This window comes from Neovison vison, chromosome 13 (genome assembly GCF_020171115.1).
Source record: "Neovison vison isolate M4711 chromosome 13, ASM_NN_V1, whole genome shotgun sequence".
Classification (NCBI taxonomy): Eukaryota; Metazoa; Chordata; class Mammalia; order Carnivora; family Mustelidae; genus Neogale; species Neogale vison.
In genome coordinates this window covers 85,484,180-85,505,948 of record NC_058103.1, presented here as the reverse complement: position 1 = coordinate 85,505,948, position 21,769 = coordinate 85,484,180, and the positions used below count along the sequence as shown (strand labels likewise).

The 21,769-nt window shown below is 51.6% G+C and overlaps 2 protein-coding genes across 2 annotated transcripts in view; both read right to left on the bottom strand.

Annotated features, from left to right (window-relative positions):
* SPTBN5 (spectrin beta, non-erythrocytic 5) overlaps window positions 1–1,594 on the bottom strand; it is a gene marked incomplete at its 3' end in the record, with an annotated part of 44,890 nt that extends 43,296 nt beyond the window's left edge. Inside the window, exons 1-2 of the mRNA XM_044232368.1 lie at window positions 1,484–1,594; window positions 1,048–1,215 (exon numbers count right to left, since the gene is read on the bottom strand). Coding sequence (XP_044088303.1) covers window positions 1,048–1,215; window positions 1,484–1,594 — 279 coding nt within the window. The remainder of the gene's footprint in view (window positions 1–1,047; window positions 1,216–1,483) is intronic.
* A 3,792-nt stretch (window positions 1,595–5,386) lies between these two features.
* EHD4 (EH domain containing 4) overlaps window positions 5,387–21,769 on the bottom strand; it is a 78,846-nt gene continuing 62,463 nt past the window's right edge. The window contains exons 5-6 of the mRNA XM_044229826.1: window positions 16,102–16,266; window positions 5,387–9,494 (exon numbers count right to left, since the gene is read on the bottom strand). Coding sequence (XP_044085761.1) covers window positions 8,958–9,494; window positions 16,102–16,266 — 702 coding nt within the window. The 3' untranslated portion in view covers window positions 5,387–8,957. The remainder of the gene's footprint in view (window positions 9,495–16,101; window positions 16,267–21,769) is intronic.

Sequence of the window (21,769 nt, the reverse complement as noted above, 5' to 3'; positions counted from 1 at the left end):
TTCATAGACTATGTATCAGTGACAAGCTGTGCTCAAGGGGAGCTTCAGAGCCTCTGACAAGGGCCACGGGGTGCCCACTCTACCCAACGATCCGGAGGGAAGGTGGCTGGCTCACAGGCTTTGGTCCCTGAGACCAAAAAGAGCCTGGGATCCTGTGGCTGTCAGTTTTCTGTTCCTCCCTAGGCTTGGGGACAGCAGTGCCCCCATCCCTAGCTTTGGCTTCTAACTGCCCCGGCCTCTCTCAGGCATGCCAGGCTCCCAGGGGGCCGTGACCTTCACCCTGGACGTAAGTGACAGGCATACACACTCAAGTTCAGCCCAGCCAGTTCAGCTCAGAGATTTTGCAGGCTCTAGGAACAGCCACCTCATGGGTTCCGGACCTGAGGTCAGGAGCCCTGTGGGCTTCCCCAATCCTGGCTGTCAGTATAAAGGACCCTTGCCTAGCCCCCGATGCTGGCCATGAGGGTCTTTCCATGGCCATGGAGTTTTGCCTCCTTTTAATGACTATTTCTTTGGCTGGGCTCTTTCTTTCAGGAGACTGTGGCTCCCTCCTGCTTGCTGCGGCCCCTGCCAGCTAACTGATCCAGCTTCTCCAAAGCAGACCTGTACCTCTTGCCTCTGCTGCTTGGCTCAGTGTCCAGGGCTCTGCTCCCGTGTCCTCCTCTCAGCCTGCCTCCCACAGCCCCGCATCTGGGCTCTGCCGGCCCATGGACCATGGGTCTTGGCTGGTAAATTATTTCCTTATATAGGAAAGGAGAAAGTTAAGGAGCCCACAATTCTCTCACTGCAGGCAGAGGTGGGTTTCAGTCTCGCCCATAGGATGACAGCTGTCCCCACTCCAGCCAGTCTGGTGCTCTCCAAGCTGAGAGCGCTGTTCAAGGAAGGGCTTGACTTTCTGGAGCTCTGTATCCCAGCCGCTATGCCTAGATTCAGGCTCCAGATCCTCTGCTCTGCCCTGACCAGCCCAGGAAAGATGATCTAGGAGCCCAGCTGATCCCCTCTGTCTGCCCCAGCACCTTGCCCAGAAGCCGTCTCCCCAGCCCCCACCTTGGCCTTGAGGAAAGCCAGAGCACGGCTGCTGTTCTCCAGGAAGTGCGCCCGCATGCGGCCCCGGCTGGGGGGTGGCAGGGACTCCCCGGAGATGAGTTCCAGCAGCCGAAGTAGGTGGGTGCCATCAGCCAGCTCTGTGTACAAGTTCTGGATCTTGATAGCCACCTGGAAGGGGCGGGGGGGGGGGCAGGCACAGGGTCAGCCTTCCCCAGCTGCCCGGCCTATCCCTAGTCCCTGGGAGGTGCAGCCCGGAGCAGTTTCCTTGGTTTCAGGTGGGCTTTAGAGTCAACAGAATTGGCTTCAGCTGGGCTCTGGGGTCTGGGATTCGAAGTCTCAGCCAGATGACCACCTGGCCGGCCCCCAGAGTCCACTGGCCAGGGAGCAGGGGAGGAACAGTAGAGGCCGGCTGCCGGGCACGCCCTGATGCACTCACCCGGCCGTGCTGGAAGATGTTGTTGATCCAATTAGTGAAAGTCTTCTCCTGCATCCGCTTGTGCTGCGCCTGCAGCTTGCGAATGTGGCTTGTCTCATATGCGGAGTCCATGGTGGGACGGGACTGGGACAGCTGCCCTGCGGCTCTGGATGGGACTGTGGGGCCGACCAGCCTGCAGGCCTGCAGCCCTTTAGGGATGAGAGGTCACTGGATATTTCTCTAAGCCAGAGATGTTGAGGGGCAGGGAGGTTGGGGAAGGAGTGTGACGGTTCCCACATTTGGAGGGGCGGGTTGTGGTTTAGGGCCCAGCCAGGTAAAGTTCTGGAGCTCCTGGCTGGTGCCCTGCGCTTGAATGCCTCAGAGCCCTTTGCCCTACCCGCCCCACTTTCCAGATTCCTTGGGGAACGGGAACTAGCTGCTGTTCCTCGGGATGAAAAGGGCAGGCCGGGTAGGGGGAAACAAGAAACTCACCTTGGCGATGTCTGTGCCTGGAAGGGACCCTACTGGACAGATGGAAACAGCAGATAGCAGGGGCTGCGTGGGGAGGGAGAGAACCACAGGAGAGGCCAAGGCTGGAGCTGGGACCACGCCTTGGCCCTCCTCTTGAGCCCTGGGGCAGGGGTGACGCCACACAGCAGGCTTTGTCCTCCCACCTGCCAAAGGGTGGGGCCTGGACTGGGAGGGGGTGGTTCAGGAATGCTGCAGCCTGTGGTCCCAGGATGGCCTCCTTCATCCTCCCCCACCCCCCAACCTTGGATGCTCCCAGTGTCAGGTGGGGGTCCTGGCTGCCAAGTCACAGAGGCCTATGTGAGCACCCCGAGCTGGCTCTGGGTGGGAGCTCATGGGGCTGCTGTTGTCCAGGTAAATGGCACCAACATAGCAGAGCCCCTGGTCAGAAGCTTCTGCACCCACTTCCCAGTCTGGGACTGCTCTTTGGCACCCCTGCAGGGCCTCTTTATGAGCACCCACAAGGGTGGGGATGAGAGGGAGCACACTGGCGCACCCGTCCTGTCCAGGGGAATGCCACCATAGAGGGAGAGGAGTCCTGGGACTTGGGGCTCGGCCAGGGCCCAATTGTGGCTGCTCCCTCACACCCAGGGGCCACTTTCTGAAGGGGACTCTCCCTGGGAAGGGGTAACTTGGAGACGCAAAGGTGTGGGAATGATAGAGTCTCCTTCAAAGCCAGGGACAGAGTGTTCACTTTTAGGGGTTTTATCTGGGTCTTGGGGCTCAGGGTAGGGGCTATAGAGGGAGCCCACAGGCAACTCTCCCTCTCTCTCTCCCTGAGCAATTTATTTTTTTGAAAGATTTTATTTATTTATTTGACAGAGAGATTACAAGTAGGCAGAGAGGCAGGCAGAGAGAGAGGAAGGGAAGCAGGCTCCCTGCTGAGCAGAGAGCTGGATGCGGGGGCTTGATCCCAGGACTCTGGGATCATGACCTGAGCCAAAGGCAGAGGTTTTAACCCACTGAGCCACGCAGGAGCCCCTCTTCCTGAGCAATCTTGAACTGCAGGCCAGAGAGGGTTCTCATTCGGGTGGCTTCACAAAATATTCTGGCTAACTTTAGGGTCATAGTCACTGGTCTGGGGTGGGTGTCTGAGGGTTCATCCAGCAGCCCCAGAGACTCCGAGAGGAGAGGTCATACTCTTCAGGCGGGTGTCCTGGGCAGCCAAGGCTGGTGAGAGGAACAGCGGCCACAGCCTGCCCTCCAGAGCTGGGCAGGACAGAGCACTCTGGAACCCTGGGGCTGTGGCTGGGAATGAGGGCATGGTGCTCCCAGGATGGCAACAGCTCCCCTCATCTGAGAGAAGTTTCCTCCCGTTGCCCTCTCCCTGTGAGGTCCCTCCTGCCACTGGCTTCCCAACATCAGAGTGAGCCCAAGCTTCCTCCTCCCTCACAGCCCCAGATCCAATCAGTCCTCAGTAGCAGCTGCTCCATGCTCCCCAGAACCCCTTGATCTACCCTCCTACTCTGCTTACACTGTCCCTGCATAGCCCCATCAGCATTCCCCCACTTGACATCTTGCCCACACATCAGCCTATGCACAGTTCCCCAGTTTACCTCCCAGAGCACAACTCTGCTCATGCCTATGAAGACTCCCCATCGCCTCAACTGGACCAGTGCTTTCCCGCCCATATTGGGGTTCAGCTGTTCTTTTGGCTTAGAATGTCCCTTTTGTTCTTCATGGTCCACATTTTCCTATCCTATCAGCCCCAGTTAAAAATCCTGCTCCTTCTAGTAGGTTCCCTGCCACTTGCCCTCTTGTTCCCAGTTTGTCTCTCCTCCTATCAAGAGCCTTGGCCCAGGGTGTCTTGTATGATGTGACCACCAGAGGACAGGCTGGAGCTGTGTGATGCTTTGAACACAGACCTCAACAGAGCTTGTTGTATGAGGTTGTTGAGTGGAGCTTGGGGACTGCTCGTTTTCTTCCTCAGCTCAGATGCCACTAAAGCCATTGCACAGGCGGCAAGGCCTGGCTCCTCTTTCGTTGCCACTGATTGCAGCCCCTGTTTAAATGAGAATCCCTTGTTAGTCAGTACCTAGTTTTGAGTTATCTATGTGGTGAGTAACTAAGATCTCAAGTCAAACAGATTTAAACAACATAAAAAAGATTTAAACAACATAAAAAAGATTTAAACAACATAAAAGTCCCAGAGGACTGAAATGTCTGGGAAGAGGAGGACTTTAGGCGTCCTCAAGTCAAAGAGATCAAAGAGGTTTGATCAAGTAGTTCAGATAATGCTTCCACAGGCCTGGACTCCCTCTGCCTTTCTCGATGCTTCCTTCATCTTCATGCTCCAGGAGTTGGTTGCTGCCAGCCTAACCTTGCTCCTCTACCCCCAGTAGCTCTGGGCAGTCCTCTCAATGCCATTGGTATTGTACTAATGAGTTCACTTCTCTACACTGCATGGTTCAGAGAAGAGAGAACATCTCTCTCAAGAGTTTGAAGAGGAGTCTGAGGGGCTTGGCTCTCATAGGCTTGAATTGAGCCACATGTCCATTCCTGAACCAATTTTTGTGATGGGAAGGGGGGCAGGGAGGATGAAATACTTTCATTGGCTGAGCCAGTCAGGATCTACACTGGAGAGGTGTCTATTTCACCCAAACCTTGTGGCTCAGAAACAGGGTGGGGAAGTAGGGAGTGCTCTGCAAAGGAAATTCTGGGTCTGAATCACCGCAAGGGTAGATGGGTGACAGTGGGAAAAAACCAGATGTCTGTTTTAGAGGGGGTGTGACAAGAGGCAGGAGCAGTGCCAGCCACCAGGGGGCGCCAACCTTACCACTCCTGCACCTTTAGGCACAGTGGCTTGCCCCTGAGCTGGAGAGGACCAGGCAGCAGGGATCCAGCTCCCTTGAATGTGCTTAGTGGTGCCCTTCCCAGCCTCACAAGGCCCCTAGTCCCCATGATTCCTTCCATCCTGGTCTCCAGTCATCCTCACCTGGGGTCTGCTCCCAGACCTGGCCTCTGCCCCCAGCAGATGGAGCTGCTTTCCAGCTCAAGAAGCCCGCTTTGGGAGTCTCCCAGCCTAGAGGACATAGGAAGAGCTGGGAGTCACAGGGATAGCATACCGAAGGGGCACACCCTCCCCCCTAACTCCTCTGCCTCATTTCCATTAGATCCCTGCTTTACTCTTTTTTTTTTTTTTTGAAGATTTTATTTGAGAGAGCACAAGCAGGGGGAGCACCAGGCAAAGGGAGAGGGAGAAGCAGGCTCCCCACTGAGCAGGGAGCCCGATGTGGGACTCTATCCCAGGACCCTGGGATCATGACCTGAGCCGAAGGCAGATGCTTAATGACTGAGCCATCCAGGCGCCTCCCCACTCTGCTGTCCCTGGCCCCCACGCTTTACTCCTGAGACAACTGGGTCACTGGAAAACCAGAACCAATGGAGGAAAGGTAGTAAATTTTTCAGAAGTTTATTGATCAACAGATTGTGTCTTCTTTTCTGGTTTGACATTTCTAAACACGATTACAAAAAAATAGAAGCATTGTGTATTAACTGCATTGGCTAATGGACACATAACTTAACACACTCTTAAATTAGGCCTGTGTTTACCTGAATAAACTCAGTGGTTATCTGTCCTAAGAATGTTATTTCTCTGCTACATTCCTCAGAGGAAATAAAGAGCGCCTCTGTTATCCGCTTTCCTTCTCTTCAAGGCAGTTTGCCTGGGGTACTACTCTGAGCATCATGAAGGAGTGTAACGGTGCAAAGTGGGGAGGTCCCTGTGGGGGCTGTCGGGCCATGACTAGTTTCTTAGCCCCCTGGCTGGGCAGTGGGCTGCAGTAAGACATGCCCGGTGGGTGGGCGGCTCCTCAGGAGACTCCACGGAGCACGGCAAAGGGCTGTGGTCAGACGACGGGGGGTCAGGGCTCTGCGGAGGTTTCCCCTGGGGGCTGGTAATGGGGGGGGGCGGTGTTAAGAAGAGGGTAGGAGGCACTGGCTTCTCCACACATGCTCTTTCACCCGCCTGGACATGCAGTCCTGTGATCCAGAATTTAACTCCTCAAAGGCCCATCACCATCTTGCAGGAGGAACCACAGCTCCAGATGGGAAAACACTATAGTTGTGTCATGACGAGTGCTCCGAGGAGAACCCAGTCCAGCCCCAGAAAGGCGGAAGCCAGGTGAATGCATGCCCCTCCCCATTGCAGGGGGACCCCTGGGCCATCCCAGGGCACGGGTGAGGAAGAAATCCACGTAGGATGCTGGGCTGGAGCGTGAGGCTGGAGCAGGCTGGATGTCTGCATGTCGCCGTGAAACAAGAGGGTTTTGAGAGGTCTTGGTGCACTGTTTCTTTGCACATTGGTTCCGGAGGGTCTCATCAGCAGGCTTCCAGCTTGCAAGCTGACTTTGGGAGGAGGAGGCTGAAACTGCTTTCCTCTTACACTCGAGGCTGCGGAGGTTTGCTACGTGGGACCCGGGGCTGTAGAGTCAAGATTCTTCAATCTTCTTTTGTGGAATCATGGAGAGCATGGCGTCTCACAGTGCTAGGGTTTGCCTACCTCTGCCCTCCTGCCCAGCTTGCAAACTCTGTGGAGAGGCTACTTTTTAAAATTGGGGTGGTGTGGAGAGGGCAGTGCGGTCGGTCAGTGTGAACAGAATTCTAGAGGGCTCTGCTGTCCCCCAGCCCTGCTGCATGGGGAGGTAGGATAAGGGGCGTTTTGGAGACAGACTCAAGGAACTTGGTGCAGGTCCTGGGAACATACAGGTCCCTATCCTTGGCAGCCATCCCTGAGGTTTTCCAGGGCTTTTTTTTCAAAGTTCTTAATCAACTTTTCATGATGAATGACTTCATGTTTTAAGAGAAGATGTTAAGAAAAACGGGCAAGGGATTTCCTTTTTTCTTTCTTCCTCAGTAGGGAAAGGAGGCAACTGCCAGATGTTCTGTCACCTGACAGCATGGGGGTGGCGATCACAGTGCCACCAGAAGTTTCCTTCCGCAAAGAAAGCAGAAACCTCAGTCTGCTGCAAGCTTTCCTGTATGTCTCTGCATAGACAAAACTTGCCCATCTGCCTATGTACTCAGTGCCAAGTATCAAGAAAACATACTCACACAGTGTATGTATATATATGTATATCTTTACGTAGGATGACTGAGAAGAATTAAAGGAGCAGGATAATTCTCAATGGAAAATCAGTGAACCCTGGCATCTCTAAACCTTTGGATCAATGAATTCTCTCTCTTCCCTCTGCTTTGCCCTTTGGTGGACTCCCTTGTGGGCACACACTTGGGCAGTCCTCATGCTTTCATCAAACCATCTGCTTACATCATAGTACTGACATACACCTTTTGGTTATGTTTCTGATTAATTTAAAATTAATTTAAAAGTGCTCATTAAGATTAAAAATCATATTATGAATTTACTTCTCTTAAAGTGACATTATTTAGAAAGTGAACTAGGGAGTGTGGGGACTGGCCTCTGGATCAAAGCTTTCCCAAAATAAAAATTTTAAGTCTGCATTTCTGCCCCCAATGTTATAGGGGATATCAGAAAAAGAAAAAAAAATGTGGTTTTTGGAAGGCTTGGGCGGGACTGTAATGATTTCCTTCCCTTTAGGGCCATGGGGCTATCCCTGTTTTGTGCCTCTCTTTTGTACTGCATGAATAATAATGAAGTGACTCCCATGCTGCCACCCACAGACGGAGTGTGGCAGTGAGAGTTACTGTCTCTACCTCCGTCTGATGGGCACCTGGGCAAGTGGACCAGAGAGCTTTATACCAAAACTCAGAGAGAACACTCGGGAACCAAATCCTGCCTTGTGATGGGCAGGCACCGTATGAACTCACAGCCTTTTGAAGAAGAGGTTTCATATGAAAGATTCTGTCCTGTTTCTGTATAAAAGCTTTTCCTGTAAGAAAGAAAAACGGAACATAATACAAATGCCAACTTTTTTTAAACTAAAAAATAGTGTCTAAAGCTAGAGAATGACCTTTTCTACCTGGCAGCCTGGGGTGGGCTTGCCTTGTATTCCCCTTATGTCCCTAGGCCCAGCACACAGCAGGCACCAAGATGCGGGTTTAACTTCAACTCCCGCCATTGACCAAGGAGCCTTGGGGAGGTGTCACCACACTAACTGATGGCTGCAGAGAACCATCTCTTTCCTTTATTGTGGTTTGATTATGATCACTAGACTTTGCTACAAATTATTGGACAGACCAGTAAGAAAAGCCAGCCTTCAGACTTTGACATGACTTGAATACCAGAAATCTTGCCAGGGGCTAATAAAATTTCTGAGTTCCAAATTCCTAACCAAATGTAACTCTGCGGGGCAGGGTCTGGGGTGGGGGGGGGAGCTCTGGTTGGATTAGTCAGGAGGATGCTGGTTATCAGAGATACTCTCCACTGGCCTGGCTGCCTGTCATGCTTGAGCCTGCAGGGGTGGACGGGAGCAAACACTGGCACAGACTCGGTGGGGAAGCAGTCTTCTCTTTGGTAGACGGCCTGGAGAGAAGAGAAACCTTCTGTGCTGTTGTTTTCCACTCTCAATACAGCAGGAAATGAAATAAATAAGATCAACTTTGCTCTCTCCCAGTACGCTCTAAGGGACAGACAGGAGCCAAGGCAGATGCGTTGTGCTGTGTGGCGCAGCACAGTCTTGCCGGCTCTGGGAGGGCCCTCGGCTCACTCCCTGGGGTTGTGAAATTCTATCCAGCGCGCCTCCTGTCTATGTCTCTCCAGCCTTCCAAGGACTCTTTGGTCAATCTCTCCTTTTTTTCAACCCTTCCATCTCCTTATCCACCCCCTCCTTCCAACATTTGAATAGAAACTCAGGAATTTTAGAGGTGAAAGAACCTCATCTAGTGTCCTGTGTCTGCCCTTCTCATTCCACAGGTGGGGAAACTGAGGCACAGAGAGGGCGGTGCTGTGGCCAGGGTCAGTGAGTCAGTGGCAGCACGGGCCTCGGGCCCAGGCCCTCCTGCCCTCATTCCCTACTGCCCATGGCCTGCCCTGAGAGCGGCCCGGCCCTCAGTCGGCCTTTGGCATGGACTTCCTGTGGGAGGGGGGCACGAGGTGGGGAGGCAGGCTGTTGGGCAGCTCGTAGCCGTCAAGCTTGATCTTGATGAGGTGCTTGGCCAGCGCGAACTCCTCTTCATCCAGCATGCCGTCACAGTCACAGTCGGCTAGCTTCCAGATCTTGCCCAGGACGCTGTTGGGCAGCTTGGATGTCACCATTTCCTTCTTGGCGTTGACTCCTGATATCTTGCCGTTGACGGGCGACAGGGTGTAGAAGAGCTCATCATAGACAGGCTTGTCTTTGGCCACAACCCACTCCTCCTCGTCGGCGCCCTCCTTGGCGCCCTCCCCGTAGCCCTGGTTGAAGGGGCCCTCGGTGGTGCCGTCGAAGGCCCCGCCTTGCACAAGCTGTGTGGGCATGCTGCTCTCCTCCTGGCTGATGAGGTTCATCAGGGACGAGATCTTGCTGCTCAACATGTTGTCCACAGCCTCAATCAGCTTGGGCTTCAGCGAGTGGAACCTGGTGAAGTCATAGTTCTCCAGCTGTTCCTGCAAGAGGATAAACCACAGAGTTGGTCACAGGCCCTCACTTCAGGAAGCAGGCAGGGAGAGGGAGGGCAGCAGGCAGAACTGTCCTATAACCAGACATCCCATCCCAGGGCTGCTCCAGAGCTCTCTCTCTATTTGCTGGAGTCCCAACATCTGAATCCACCAGATCCAGGATTGGCTTATGGAACAAGAAGCAAGATGCAGGGAAGACAACAATTTTTTACAGCAACCAATCTTTGTCTGGAAGTCATGTGAGGGATAGCAGTCCCCTAAGGGCTTTCTGATACCCTTCCTTCAACCTTGCCTTTTTTTTTTTTTTGGGTGCTCTAGAGATTCAACATTTTATCTTTTTTTTTTTTTTTTTTTTGAAGATTTTTATTTATTTGACAGAGAGAGAGATAGGTAGAGATACAGGCAGAGAGAGGGGGAAGCAGGCTCCCCGCCAAGCAGAGACCCAGATGCAGGACTTAATCCCAGGACCCTGAGATCATGACCCGAGCCAAAGACAGAGACTCAACCCACTGAGTCACCCAGGCAGTGATTTTTATCCTTTTTTATCTTTTAAGGTGATCTAATGACACACTTCAGTTGATCTTTACAACAATGCTGGGAGCAAGGCGGAGCAGGGGTGAGTAACCCTGTTGGATGCATAGCCCATGGGGTGTTCTGACAGAGCCAGAACGAGAGCCCACGGCTTCCTGCCCCTTGACGAATGTTCTTTTGTGCTGTAACATGAAGCTGTGTCAAAGGGTCTTTTTAGATAAAACAATTATTTAAGAATGTTGTTTTTGGATCAGTTAGAAAAAGTGTCATTTAAGGTACAATTAAGTAAAAGTTGAAACTGGTGAATGGGAGAAGAGTAGGGATGGGGAGGGTGAGTAGAGATCCAGCCAGTAGGGCTGAGTATCACTAGTCCGGGCAGGGCAGGGCTCGGCATCACTTGCCAGGAGAACGGGCCCATCAACAGGCAGAGCGGCAGGAACACGTGCACCGCGGAGGGCCCTGGGACACAGCAGTTGCCCAACTCGGACAGGAGCCAACTGTAGATGACACATAGGCTCTGTGGATGGTTCTGTAGAAACAGTCCTTCCTACCTTGGTTCTCCTTGGTTACTCTGCCTCCCATCCATCCATTTATCCATCCATCCACCCATCCACCCATCCTTCATCCATCAACCCATCCAACATTTACTGGCCATTGGTATTACCAGGCCCTGTTTTGGAGTCTGGGGATAATATAATCATGAGGAGCCAGTCTCTGCCCTCAGGGAGCTAATGCTCTAAGAGAGGGAAAACATTCTAATTTTTTTAGTTTCTGCCTACTTTCAAAAAGGGTTTGACTTAGCTTACAATGGAAAAATGATAACATGAAATAGAAGAGAGTCATTAGAAAAGCAAAAGCTAAGTAGTTAAAGGGGAGAGGAAAGTACTATCACATCAGACTTCAAAGGTGAGAAAAGCTACCGCTCCTCAGAAGCCGTGTCTGGGGTCCTGGGGGGCACACCCTCTCATGGCCTGAGGGAAGAAACCATCTGTTCGTTGTAAGAGACATGCTTTTTCTGAATTGTGAGAGTTACCTGGGGCTTTTTCTGATTTTGAAAAATGTTTTCAACAACAGTTTTGCTGAATAAATGCAGAAAGTTCCAGATAAGGAAGTTTTTATATGGGCTTTATGTGAAATATTTCTGTTAGGAAAATTCTAGAAGGCCAGCAAGGGGCTGTCCAGGTGTGCAATTTCCTGGAGATGAGGTAGGAAGACCCTTGAGTAAAAGAGGTTTCACTCAGACCTCACTGTTCTGGGCAGAAGTAATGCGACGGGCAATTGGTGGGGGGTAGGGGGAGCAGAGCTTTGTGCAATCATAAATATCACAACTTTATTATAAAAATTTGGGGAAAAAACTGATAGATAAAATAAAAAATTTAAATCACTTATAATTCCATCCCCCAGCAATAACTTCTGCTAACTTTCTCTGGGCACACATTACTAGCCATTTTAATAAATGTGTGAACATACACGCACACACACACACACACTCTTTTTAACTGAAATAAGACCACACTGTTTGACAACTTGCATTTTTAAGAAAAAAATGTATCACATCTTTCCCTGATAATAATTGTTATAAACCTTATTCCTAAGACCCACACAACACTGAACGGTCCAGCCGGGCCATTCCTCATTTACTCTATCCTGTGTGGTTGGACGTGTTTCCATCGGAGAGTCAAAACTGTGGTGTCCAGAGGGTGCCAGTAGGACAGACATTCTGTGCTGTTACTTAGAAGGGCAGCCCTGAGCTTCAGATGGACGGACAGAGTTAAAAGCTAAACAGCTCGATGGATGTGTAGAGAGGCACCTCCAACACTCTTCTCAGTAGCAAAATGTGACCCCTTCAAACCATGCAGGGCTGGGCCGGGCTGATACCCTGCGGGCAGCCTGTGCCCCACTGAGAGCCGCAGGGTGGGGCAGGCCCGGTTTCTAAACCCCTTCCCATTTGTGTGTCGTCTGTCCTCTCCAACAGACCATGGTCACCTGTATGGTGCCTCAGTACCAGGACTCAACAACGTTCCCGACACTTTGGGCTCTAACTGCCATCACTTGGTCAGCCAGGGGAATGGAGAAGAGAAAGCCCAGGAGGAGGAGAGCGGGCAGCCTACACAAAAATCCAAGTGCTGCTGGGGTAAACAAGTCTGGATTCCCCTGGGTGCACAGACACCTACCCTCCTGCCTCATGAATGAGCCTGAGTTCTGAGCACACACAAAGCCTCAGTGTCTGGCCAAGCAGACGAAGGAGGGCGGTGTCTGCCTGAACTTTCCACCCTCCCTCGGGGTACGTGCATTCAGACGGCAAACCTCTGGAAAGCTGGCAAGGGGAAATGGCCACATGGTTGCAGGGGTGGACAGGAAGTAACAGCAGCAGCCACCCCTTGCCTGGAGGGTGCAGAGGAAACAAACCCTATACTCTCATCCCAAGGCCTGACAAAGGAGTATAGGGTCTGAGGTAAACCTCCGCCATCTCTGCCCTCCACCGAGTTCGCTCCAAAAAGACATCTTTGTATTGGGATGAATACACACTGGGGAATTTAAAGATTAACCCGTCAACAATTGCCTCCATCGAAGCCACCAAGGTCCGGATCCTGGAACTTCACCCTCCCAAGGCACAAAGGTCAGTTCCTGGCTGGGTCTTTGCTGGCCTCCCTCTTGCCCACTCACTCCCGGCATTCACCAGAAGCACTGTCCCAGTTTCCAGCTGGGCTGAGCAAGTGGGGAGGGCTCTGCTGCCCTCTGCTGTGGGAATGCGGCCAGCTGGTCAGCCAAACGGGGGGGGGGGGGCGGGCATTCTGGAAGGAGGGAATGAGTCTGTGCTCCAAGGGGGCCTTGCTCGTGTTCTCCTTCTCCAGTCTGGACCCTGCTGTGTGGTTAAATCAGATTCCCTCCCGGAAGGAGGCAGGGCAGATGAGGGCTACTTTACCAGCAGGTCACAGGCCTCCCTCAGCACCACACAAAGGCCTTCAATACATTCAGATCATTGCTTCCACTGAGTCACCCCAAGCAGCGTGGTCTGTGAGGACACAGGGAGGTCAGAGCAAAGCTGGCCTCGGGGAGCTCTCTGAGTGGCCCTCAGATGCGCAAAGATGCTAACAAAGTTATCTCCCAGCTTGTGTCCCCACTGCCGTCCCAGATGTGGTGGATGAGAGGAGGAACACCTGTGCTGGAGGGGAGGTCAGATGCCCCACAGAATCCAAGACAACAGAGACCCTGGCCCCCACCATCAACGCCCACAAAGCTTCCTGGGTGACAGCAAACTAGTTCGAAGTATCAGGTGATAGTAAGTATCCAGGCCTGCTTTGTCTCCTGGGGAGTCCCTGAAGGGGCTGGGGTGCTGTGGCCAGCACCTGGCCAGCTTCCCAAGGAGGCGTCCCCATCTCTCTACAAGCTGTGTGGGTGTCAGGGTGAGGTCAGGATCCCAGAATGTCACTACCCCCCAGCCTGCTCGGATAGAAACACACACTAACTTATCAAGGAGCTCATCTAACTACACATGGGGCACCTGCTACGTGGCAGGGGCCAGGGATATGGTGGTGCTCTGGACGTGGGTCTCTGGCCTTCTGGAGCCTCAGGAGGGAGAGAATCACTGAGTGAATCAATGAATTACAAGGGAGCACAACAGCTGTTTGTTTGTTGTGCTGTTTGCTCACGGATTTATCCCAGGGGCCCAGGACAGTGCCTGAGACGTTACACTTAATATTTCTTGGTGAGTGAGCGAATGAACATGGGTGAATGGGGGGTACCCATCAGTATGCACTCCTCGCTCCAAGGGCTGGGGGCCTTCAGGTGTCTGCTGATGGTGCTAAGGCCTCTCCTGAGATGCTAGTTAAGGGGCCCATGCTTCCTTGTCTTCTTCCCCAGGGACTGCCCCTCTGCTCCAACTTGGAGAGGCCTGGTTTCCTCTGACATGGCTGAGCCAAGGCTAACATGGCTATGAGAAGCTCTGGTCGGGGGCGCACTCCCGGTGTTATGGGACTTCACCTGGGACAGGCCTGCGGGTCCTATAAAGGAGGCTTACAGTGGCTTCCTGCTGGGCTTGGCGACGCCTCAGGCCTTGGGAGCGGCCCCTTCTTGTGAGTGGGGTGCTGTGCTCGCTCAAGAGGCTAATGAGGCCATAGTGTGCACTGTGTTTTTCTTCATAGCTTTCATTAAAATCAATAAGCCAATTTCCCTTAAAAAAGATCTGAAGGATGCAAGGAGATCACTGTCCCTCAGTTTGGTCACGAGGTACAGGGCATAGCCGAAGGGCGTGAAGGCGGGCCCGCCCAGGAAGACCGCTCCAGAGGCCCTGCAGCCCTCCAATTAGCCATCTTGTGATTAAACACCCCCACCCCCCAATTCATCTTCTGAGTACGGGACTACCTATTTCATTTCTGGAAGAAAAAAAGGTGTTCTGGATTTATTTTGAAGCCAGCTAAGTCGTACCTGACCACCTCCTATATCCCACATGCTCTTACCACCTTGAACCCTGCCATCTCAACAGGAAGTATGGCCCACTCCCATGCTAGTGTGTCCTTTAGAGAAAGGGTTTATGCTGTGGAACTCCCCAGGGCCAAAGCTTCCCCTCCTGCTCCCTGCTGATCCTTGTCCCACCACTCTGCCTCTCCTCCTCTGACGCTTTTCTGAGGCAGCCAGGCAGCTTGTCGACCGACCTTCCAGGGGCATATCTCCTACTGCTCTTCCTCTAGCCCCATCCTTCTCGGTGGCTCAGGGCAGAAGATGGTACCTGGAGGTTTCTAGGGTGTGGCCAGAAGCAGGGCACAGACTGCCCAGCCCCCCACCCCCCATGGGTACAGTTCTCACTGTACTCGTAGGCTGGTTTTCTCCTGGGAGAGTCCTGTTTCCGAGAACCCACATCTCCATCAAATGTGGGAAGACAAGAAAGAATCCAAGAGGGCGATGTGGTTTTTCTTTGCCTGGCCTGCCTCACTAGCTATGGGCGTCTGAGTCTGTGTGGTCTGCTTTCCAGGGAGAACAGTGGCGTCTGGTGCAGATGGGTCCTTGCTCTGGACAAAATGATGGTCAGTTTGGCTGACCATTTTTATTCAAATTCAATTTAGTTAACATGTAATACATTATTAGTTTCGAGGTAGAATTTAGTGATTCATTGGTTGCACACAACACCCAGGGTTCATGACATCACGTGTCCTCCTCAATGACCATCATCCAGTTACCCTATCCCCCCACCTCTCTCCCTCCCCTCCAACAACCCTCACTTTGTTTCCTAGAGTTAAGATTCTCTTATGGGGCTGCCAGCGTGGCTCAGTCGGTTAAGCAACCACCTTCAGCTCAGGTTATGATCCCAGGGTCCTAGGATCGAGTCCAGCATCAGGCTCCCTGCTGAGGAGGGAACCTGCTTCTCCCTCTGCCTGCAGCTCTCCCTGCTTGTGCTCTCTCTCTCTGACAAATAAATACATAAAATCTTAAAAAAAAAAAAAAAAAGAGTCTCTCATGGTTTGCCTCCATCTCTGTTTCTATTTTTCCTTCCCTTCCCCAATGTTCATCTGTTTTGTTTCTTAAATTCCACAAGAGTGAAATCATATGGTATTTGTCTCTCTGACTTATTTCGCTTCGCATAATACCCTCTAGTTCCATCTACATTGTTGCAAATGGCAAATTCTCATTCCTTTTGATGGCTGAGTAATATTCCATCATAGAAATTTACTTCTTAAAATGTGTCCCTTTTTGGTTCAATGTTTTGGGGAGGCAGGCAATCTCTGCTTTATTCACAGAAGCCTATTATCATGGATCACCATTAGGAAGATGCATTCATTGCATTCTCTATCCTTTATTTTTTAAGAGGGGTGTGGGGTAGAGGGAGAGACGGAATCTTAAGCAGGCTGCACAACCAGGGCGGAGCCTGACGCGGGGCTTGATCTCACAACCCTGAGATCACGACCTGAGCCGAAATCAAGTTGGACGCTTAAGTGACTGAGCCACCCAGGCGACCTGTGTTCTCTATCCTAAACCATGAAACCCTCATGCGTACCCAGCAACCAGCAGGCAAGGTGGTGTTGCCTCTCTGTTATACACCCATGAGGCTACAATGAGCTCCCAGTACCTGCATTGCCTTGACTTCTGGGAAGTCCCCGGCAGAAATCTGGTATTCTCGCTGCAGCTGAAGATAGATTTCTGGCAATCTGCTGATAAGCTCTCTCTTCTTGTTTTCCTTTCCGAATACGCTTGGCATCTCCTTCTTCAGATGGCTGATAATGTAGGCATGGACCTGAAGGGGTACATGTCAGTAAGGACACGCTATTTAGAACTGCACCAGAGAGATACACAGGTTGGTATCTTAAATGTATCATAACATGGAACAGGTGCCCAGCAGGACCATGGCCCTCAGGACAGAAGGGAGGGGATCGGGGGTGGGGGGGTTGGGGAGTACATTATAAGCCTGCTTCTGGGTGTACAGAATGTGAGGTACATTAAGGATCCCCCAGATGGCACTGTCTAGAGGTGCCTAGAAAGAGGCCCCCCTGGCCCTCCTCCCGCACCCCCAGCTCCAAGTTGTCCTGGGTGTTGGGTTTGAGAGCAGAAGCAGAGGTGGTGCCTGGAACCAGAGGAGTGGTTGAGACTACCAACGCAAAGTGAGCAGAGAAAATCCCACCAAGAAGGACCAGGAAGGGGAGTGGGCTGTGGCAGATAAAGGCTGTAGGAAAGGGCCAGGAAAAGGGGACAACTGAGCTGGGCCCCAAAGACAGGGAGGACATGAGGGAGGGCTGCAGCCGTCCAGGAGTGGAGAGCATGGATGGCAGTGCGGAGGTAACACACTGTGGGCTGTATTTGGGGTGCTGTGTATGTATCCAGAGGCAGGAAGGGCAGACTGCTGTGGGTGCCAGGAGCTGATAGGTGGATCAGAATGAGCCTCCGCTAACCTACTGTGATGCTAATGAAAGTTCCGAGACCATGGGCAGTAACAGTGCCCTGAGCTCCCTGCTTTGGAAGCTGGCCAGTGGTGTGAGGCTGGGGATGGGGGGTGGGGACTGACTTGGGCAAGATCTTGGGCACAGTTCAGTTGTGCCTCTGAGTGGCTGTTCCAAGTCTGCGCAGGGAGCGAGCGGGATGGGTGGGGCCTAGGCAGAAAGACCTCAGTTCTGGCAATTAACCAGAAGATCTGAAGAAAGTTTCAGCAGCGCACCAGGAAACGAAACTGGAGGCCGATGCAAATGGCTGATCTGATGTAAATGGCTAATAAGTGGCTAATCTTCATGGAAATCTGTGCCAAGTGAACAGGGAGATGGAAAGTGTTATAACCTCCCCATGGAGAGTTTGAACCCCAGGTTCTCTACAGATGGCACTGAAGTCCTTTCTGCACAAGCCCTTCCCACCCCAGCTGTGTGGTTCCAGGCTGGATGGCGGAAGCTCCCACTGGGAGAGGGACACCAGGTACACGAAGGGGAAGCTTCAGAAACCCTGATCAGCTGGCGGAAGCAGGTCCAGGACTGTCACCCGAGGGGTGGTGAAACCTGCAGGGGGGTGGGGGGCTCTGCTCGGCTGTGTCACCCCTTTGTCAACATTTCCACTCTTCTGCTGATTTCCAACTTTAGGATGAGAAGAAATGTTCTTTACAAAAGTTCTCTTTGTATGCCAGAATTCTGTAAAGTCATTTAGAAGTCAAGAAAATAAAATGAGAATGGATGAAAAACAGAACAGTGGTGACAAAAAAGAAAATGACTAGGCAGCTATGGGAGCTCCTTTATTAAAGAAAACAGACTTCTGTCATCGTGTGGAAGAATGGCAATCAAAGAAAGGGGGTAAGCAGAGACATCCTCCACCTCAGCTGAAAGCCTCTGCGTAAGGACACACACTGGGTGCAACCCAGAACATTCTGCTAAGATCTGAAACCTAAAATAAGGGCGTAACATAAACACTGACAGGCTCAGACCAGACAATGCGAACCTTCCCATCTATGCAGAGGTCATTCAACAGAAGCAAGCACTGCGCTATCTGCTGCTGCCACAAGTACAGATAGGCAGGGAGATGTCAAAACCTGTCACGAGTACACTTACTTACCTATTTTTCAAATGAAAACAACTTAAATCGTTTATATGATTCTTTGAGAAAGAGAAACCCCAAATTTGGGAGTCCTTTATTTAGAGTGGCAGACTTTAACTGCATTCCTGAGGTATGATGAATAAATGGTAAGACTAGAAATTTCCTTGCCTTGGACAGTGACTGCCTGGCTTAGTTTGATGGGGCTGGTAGAGGGCACTGTATCACAGCGAAGGACTTGGGGGGACTGCCATACTCAGTTGGGAGAACCAGCTGCTCACTAGCTGTCCTTGTGTCATTTCCAGACCCTCCTGGAACTTCTGTACCGGGTCTGTGGGTCCCTCTCCCTTCCATACTCGGGCCTGCCCCTGTGCTGGGGCCAGCCCCACCTGAAGCAGGAACTCCCAAGCTGCTTAGTCTCCTATCTACAAGGGTTTTTACTGAACCTCCACCTCCAGGCCTCAGGCCTGGGGCAGTTGCCAGACCCCTGCAGGGCTCCCCAAGACTTCCTCACTACGTACTAATGTGGGCCTTTCGAGTTGCTAGGCCTGTGCTCAGGGAAGGCTGACTCCCCAAACAGCCGCCGGCCACACTGGGATTGGCACTTGGTTTCTGAACACTGCCTGGTGCCTGGGGGCCTGTGTTACCTGGCCTGGCCTGACACCTGCTACAGCTCTCCACCACAGTCTTGCACCTGTTCCCTCATCATAGCCCACACGGTGTCCTTTGGCTGATGGCCAAGACTGCTGGACGGTGGGCTGCCCTTGGACATCAGGCCTCCAGTGCCCTGACAGAAACTGGGTCTCAATTCCTTCCTCCTTCCATCCTGCCTGGCACTGTCTGAGTCACCACCCTTAGGTGCCCTGCTCATGCTGCAGGCTGCTCTCAGCCTCAACCTCCACTTACAGAAAGTTCCACTGGCCTGTTTTATGGGAGTCTCCTGTTGTGCTGCCTCTAATTGGCCACCTCCTCCTGCCCCAGATACGGTGTATGGGTCCTGCTTTTGAGAAGTGTATTGAGGGGTGCTTGGGTGGCTCAGTGGGTTAAAGCCTCTGCCTTCAGCTCAGGTCATGATCCCAGGGTCCTGGGATCGAGCCCTGCATTGGGCTCTCTGCTCAGCAGGGAGCCTGCTTGCCCTCCTGCCTCTCTGCCTACTTGTGATCTCTGTCAACTAAATAAATAAAATCTAAAAAAAAAAAAGAAGAAGAAGTGTATTGAGTTACAAGGTAAATTACAATCCTTAGAATCATGGAACGTTACATCTGGAAGGGACTCCCTGTATCTAACTGAACTCCCGGTTCCAGGAAATTCACATGACTTGCTCAAGGTCACACTACCAGTTAGGAGGTACAGAACTGTCACTAGCATTCAGCTGCCTCATTCCTGTCCTTATAGAGTTAATTGCTTTCTCTGGGGGATGCATTAAAAAATCTTACTAAAGCTGCTGAAAATCTGGAACTGATCGTGAACCATGTCCTATAGAAAAACTGTGGAAGACTGAGACTTGATGGGTTTTGATTGTCCCTAAGTCCCAGGGATGCTGTATGGGAAGGTCATTTAGAGTTTCCTTCCCCGTACCCCAAAAAATGCATATATTGTTGCAAACACCACTATGAATACCATGTAGGATGTGGGTAAAGACAGCAATCTTCTGGCAGGATGGCACCTTGTAATTTTCTAAAGACTCTTGGTAAACAGAGGGGATAACCTGGCGGCACATTCCTGCCTTTCTGTGTCAAAGGAGTTTTTCCCAGATAAACATAGGACTGAGGGCCAGACCAGGTGATGGTCCCTGGGGAAGGAGGTGGACTCGGTCTAGGTCCTTTTGTTCTTTATAATGAGAGAAAACTAATCGAGAAGGAGGGAGCTAGGAAAGACAAGAGGGAAGAGCGAGCAGAGAAGGGGGAGGCCTGATGAGACCCGGCTCCGGAAGGCCAGGGTCAGGCCTTCCCGCCCACTTGTGGAGTCATGCCAGGAGACTCGAGGCCCCCACCTCAGCTGACTCGCACGCAAACTGGAAATGACAGCTCTTACCTCCCAGGGTTGTTAGGATGAGAATCAAAAGAGGTCATGGATTTGGATGTATTTGAAAAAGAAATAAAAATGTTAATTATTATTGCCTAATGACCAAAGACCCCAGAGTCAGAGGGTTAGTAAAGCCTGAGAAGGCTTGTGGTTGTTTCGTTCTTACTGAATAAAGAAAAAACTCTTACTGAGTTAATAGTGACTGAAAAAATTAGTAAGTTCTATATATTTGAATAGTAATATGATGAATATGGGTCCCAAGCACTTCATTCACAAATAAGTGACATTGAACCCTAGGGGGCTTCTGGATATTCTTATCTTGTCCAATTCACCCTTTATCTCATATATAACAGGGAAAGCCCCAACTCATCCAAGGCTGATGATTTGGGTGAGGTCAAATGCATCATAATGTCAGTTTCTGTCTGGGCTAATCACACAATGAGCAAAAAAAGATGTCCTTCTCTTTAAATGAACATGAACTTCTATCTACTTCATGTATAGATTCTGCTACAAGCTCATTAACTGTGTCCAGTGACAAGTGTCCATACATCTCCAAGGCAGAGAAGCACATACTCAGAGTGATACTGGATATATTCCTCCTAGGCATGGGGGCAGCCCCAGGCAGCGAGTGCTGGAAGCTTCCAGAGCTCATGATCAGTAGGAGTGGACATCCTCATGGAATTTGGATCTTGGGGAGCAGCTTGGGGGGACTTGGGCTGCAGGAACATGGTTCTTCACTATGTCATCTCATCTGCACATTAACCCAAAGTGTTGGGAGAGCTGCGTCTTTGGAGGCCCAGCTAGAAACTTGCACTGAGCATTGAACACGAGGGGATCAGCACATTTTAAAAAGTGGGTTTATGAGGATATATATAAAAAAAATCAAGGGTGCCTGGGTGGCTCAGTGGGTTAAAGCCTCTGCCTTAGGTTCAGGTCATGATGTCAGGGTCCTGGGATTGAGCCCCGCTTCCAGCTCTCTGCTCAGCAGGGAGCCTGCTTCCCCCTCTGTCTCTGCCTGCCTCTCTGCCTACTTGTGATCTCTGTCAAATAAATAAATAAAATCTTAAAAAAAAAAAAATCAGTTCATGAACTAGAGACCCAGAAAGTGGAGCTGTGGAGTTAAGTAAGACTGGGAGACTATCAGTGGCAGAGAAGAGACCGGATTCTTTCAAGCTGGGGTTTGTCATTCTGTTGAAACTGAAGCTGAAGCCCACAGCTCGTCATCCGGAACAGCTGCAGGGGCCCCGATGGGGGCCCACCCACTCGTGTGAGGTCAGCCTTCAAGGAGATGGGCTTCCCTGCCTGGGCGCAAATACTGACACACGCATCCACAGCGGACAGAGAGATTTCTAAAAGCCCCGTGGCACGCTAAGCATTAGTGGGGTGTCATCAGCTGCTGTAGAAGGGTTCTCACACCTTCACCTGGGTCCATTTGGTGAATTTCAAAACATCTAACTGCTCCACAAAGGGAATTGGCAAGGCAGACAGACCAGAAAGCTAGGCTCTGTGCTTTACACGGGACTGGAGGAGAACACGCTTTGAAGACAACACTGAATGCCACAGACCTGGCGGGGGACTCGGAAAACCACTGACCTCTCCTTTTCTTTCTCATTTTGAGCTGTTCCTCCTCAAGCGTTGACTCACTTTTTTTGTTGTGTGAAGACCACTAGAGGGGTGGGAACCTCTCCTGCTCCTGGACAACATTTACG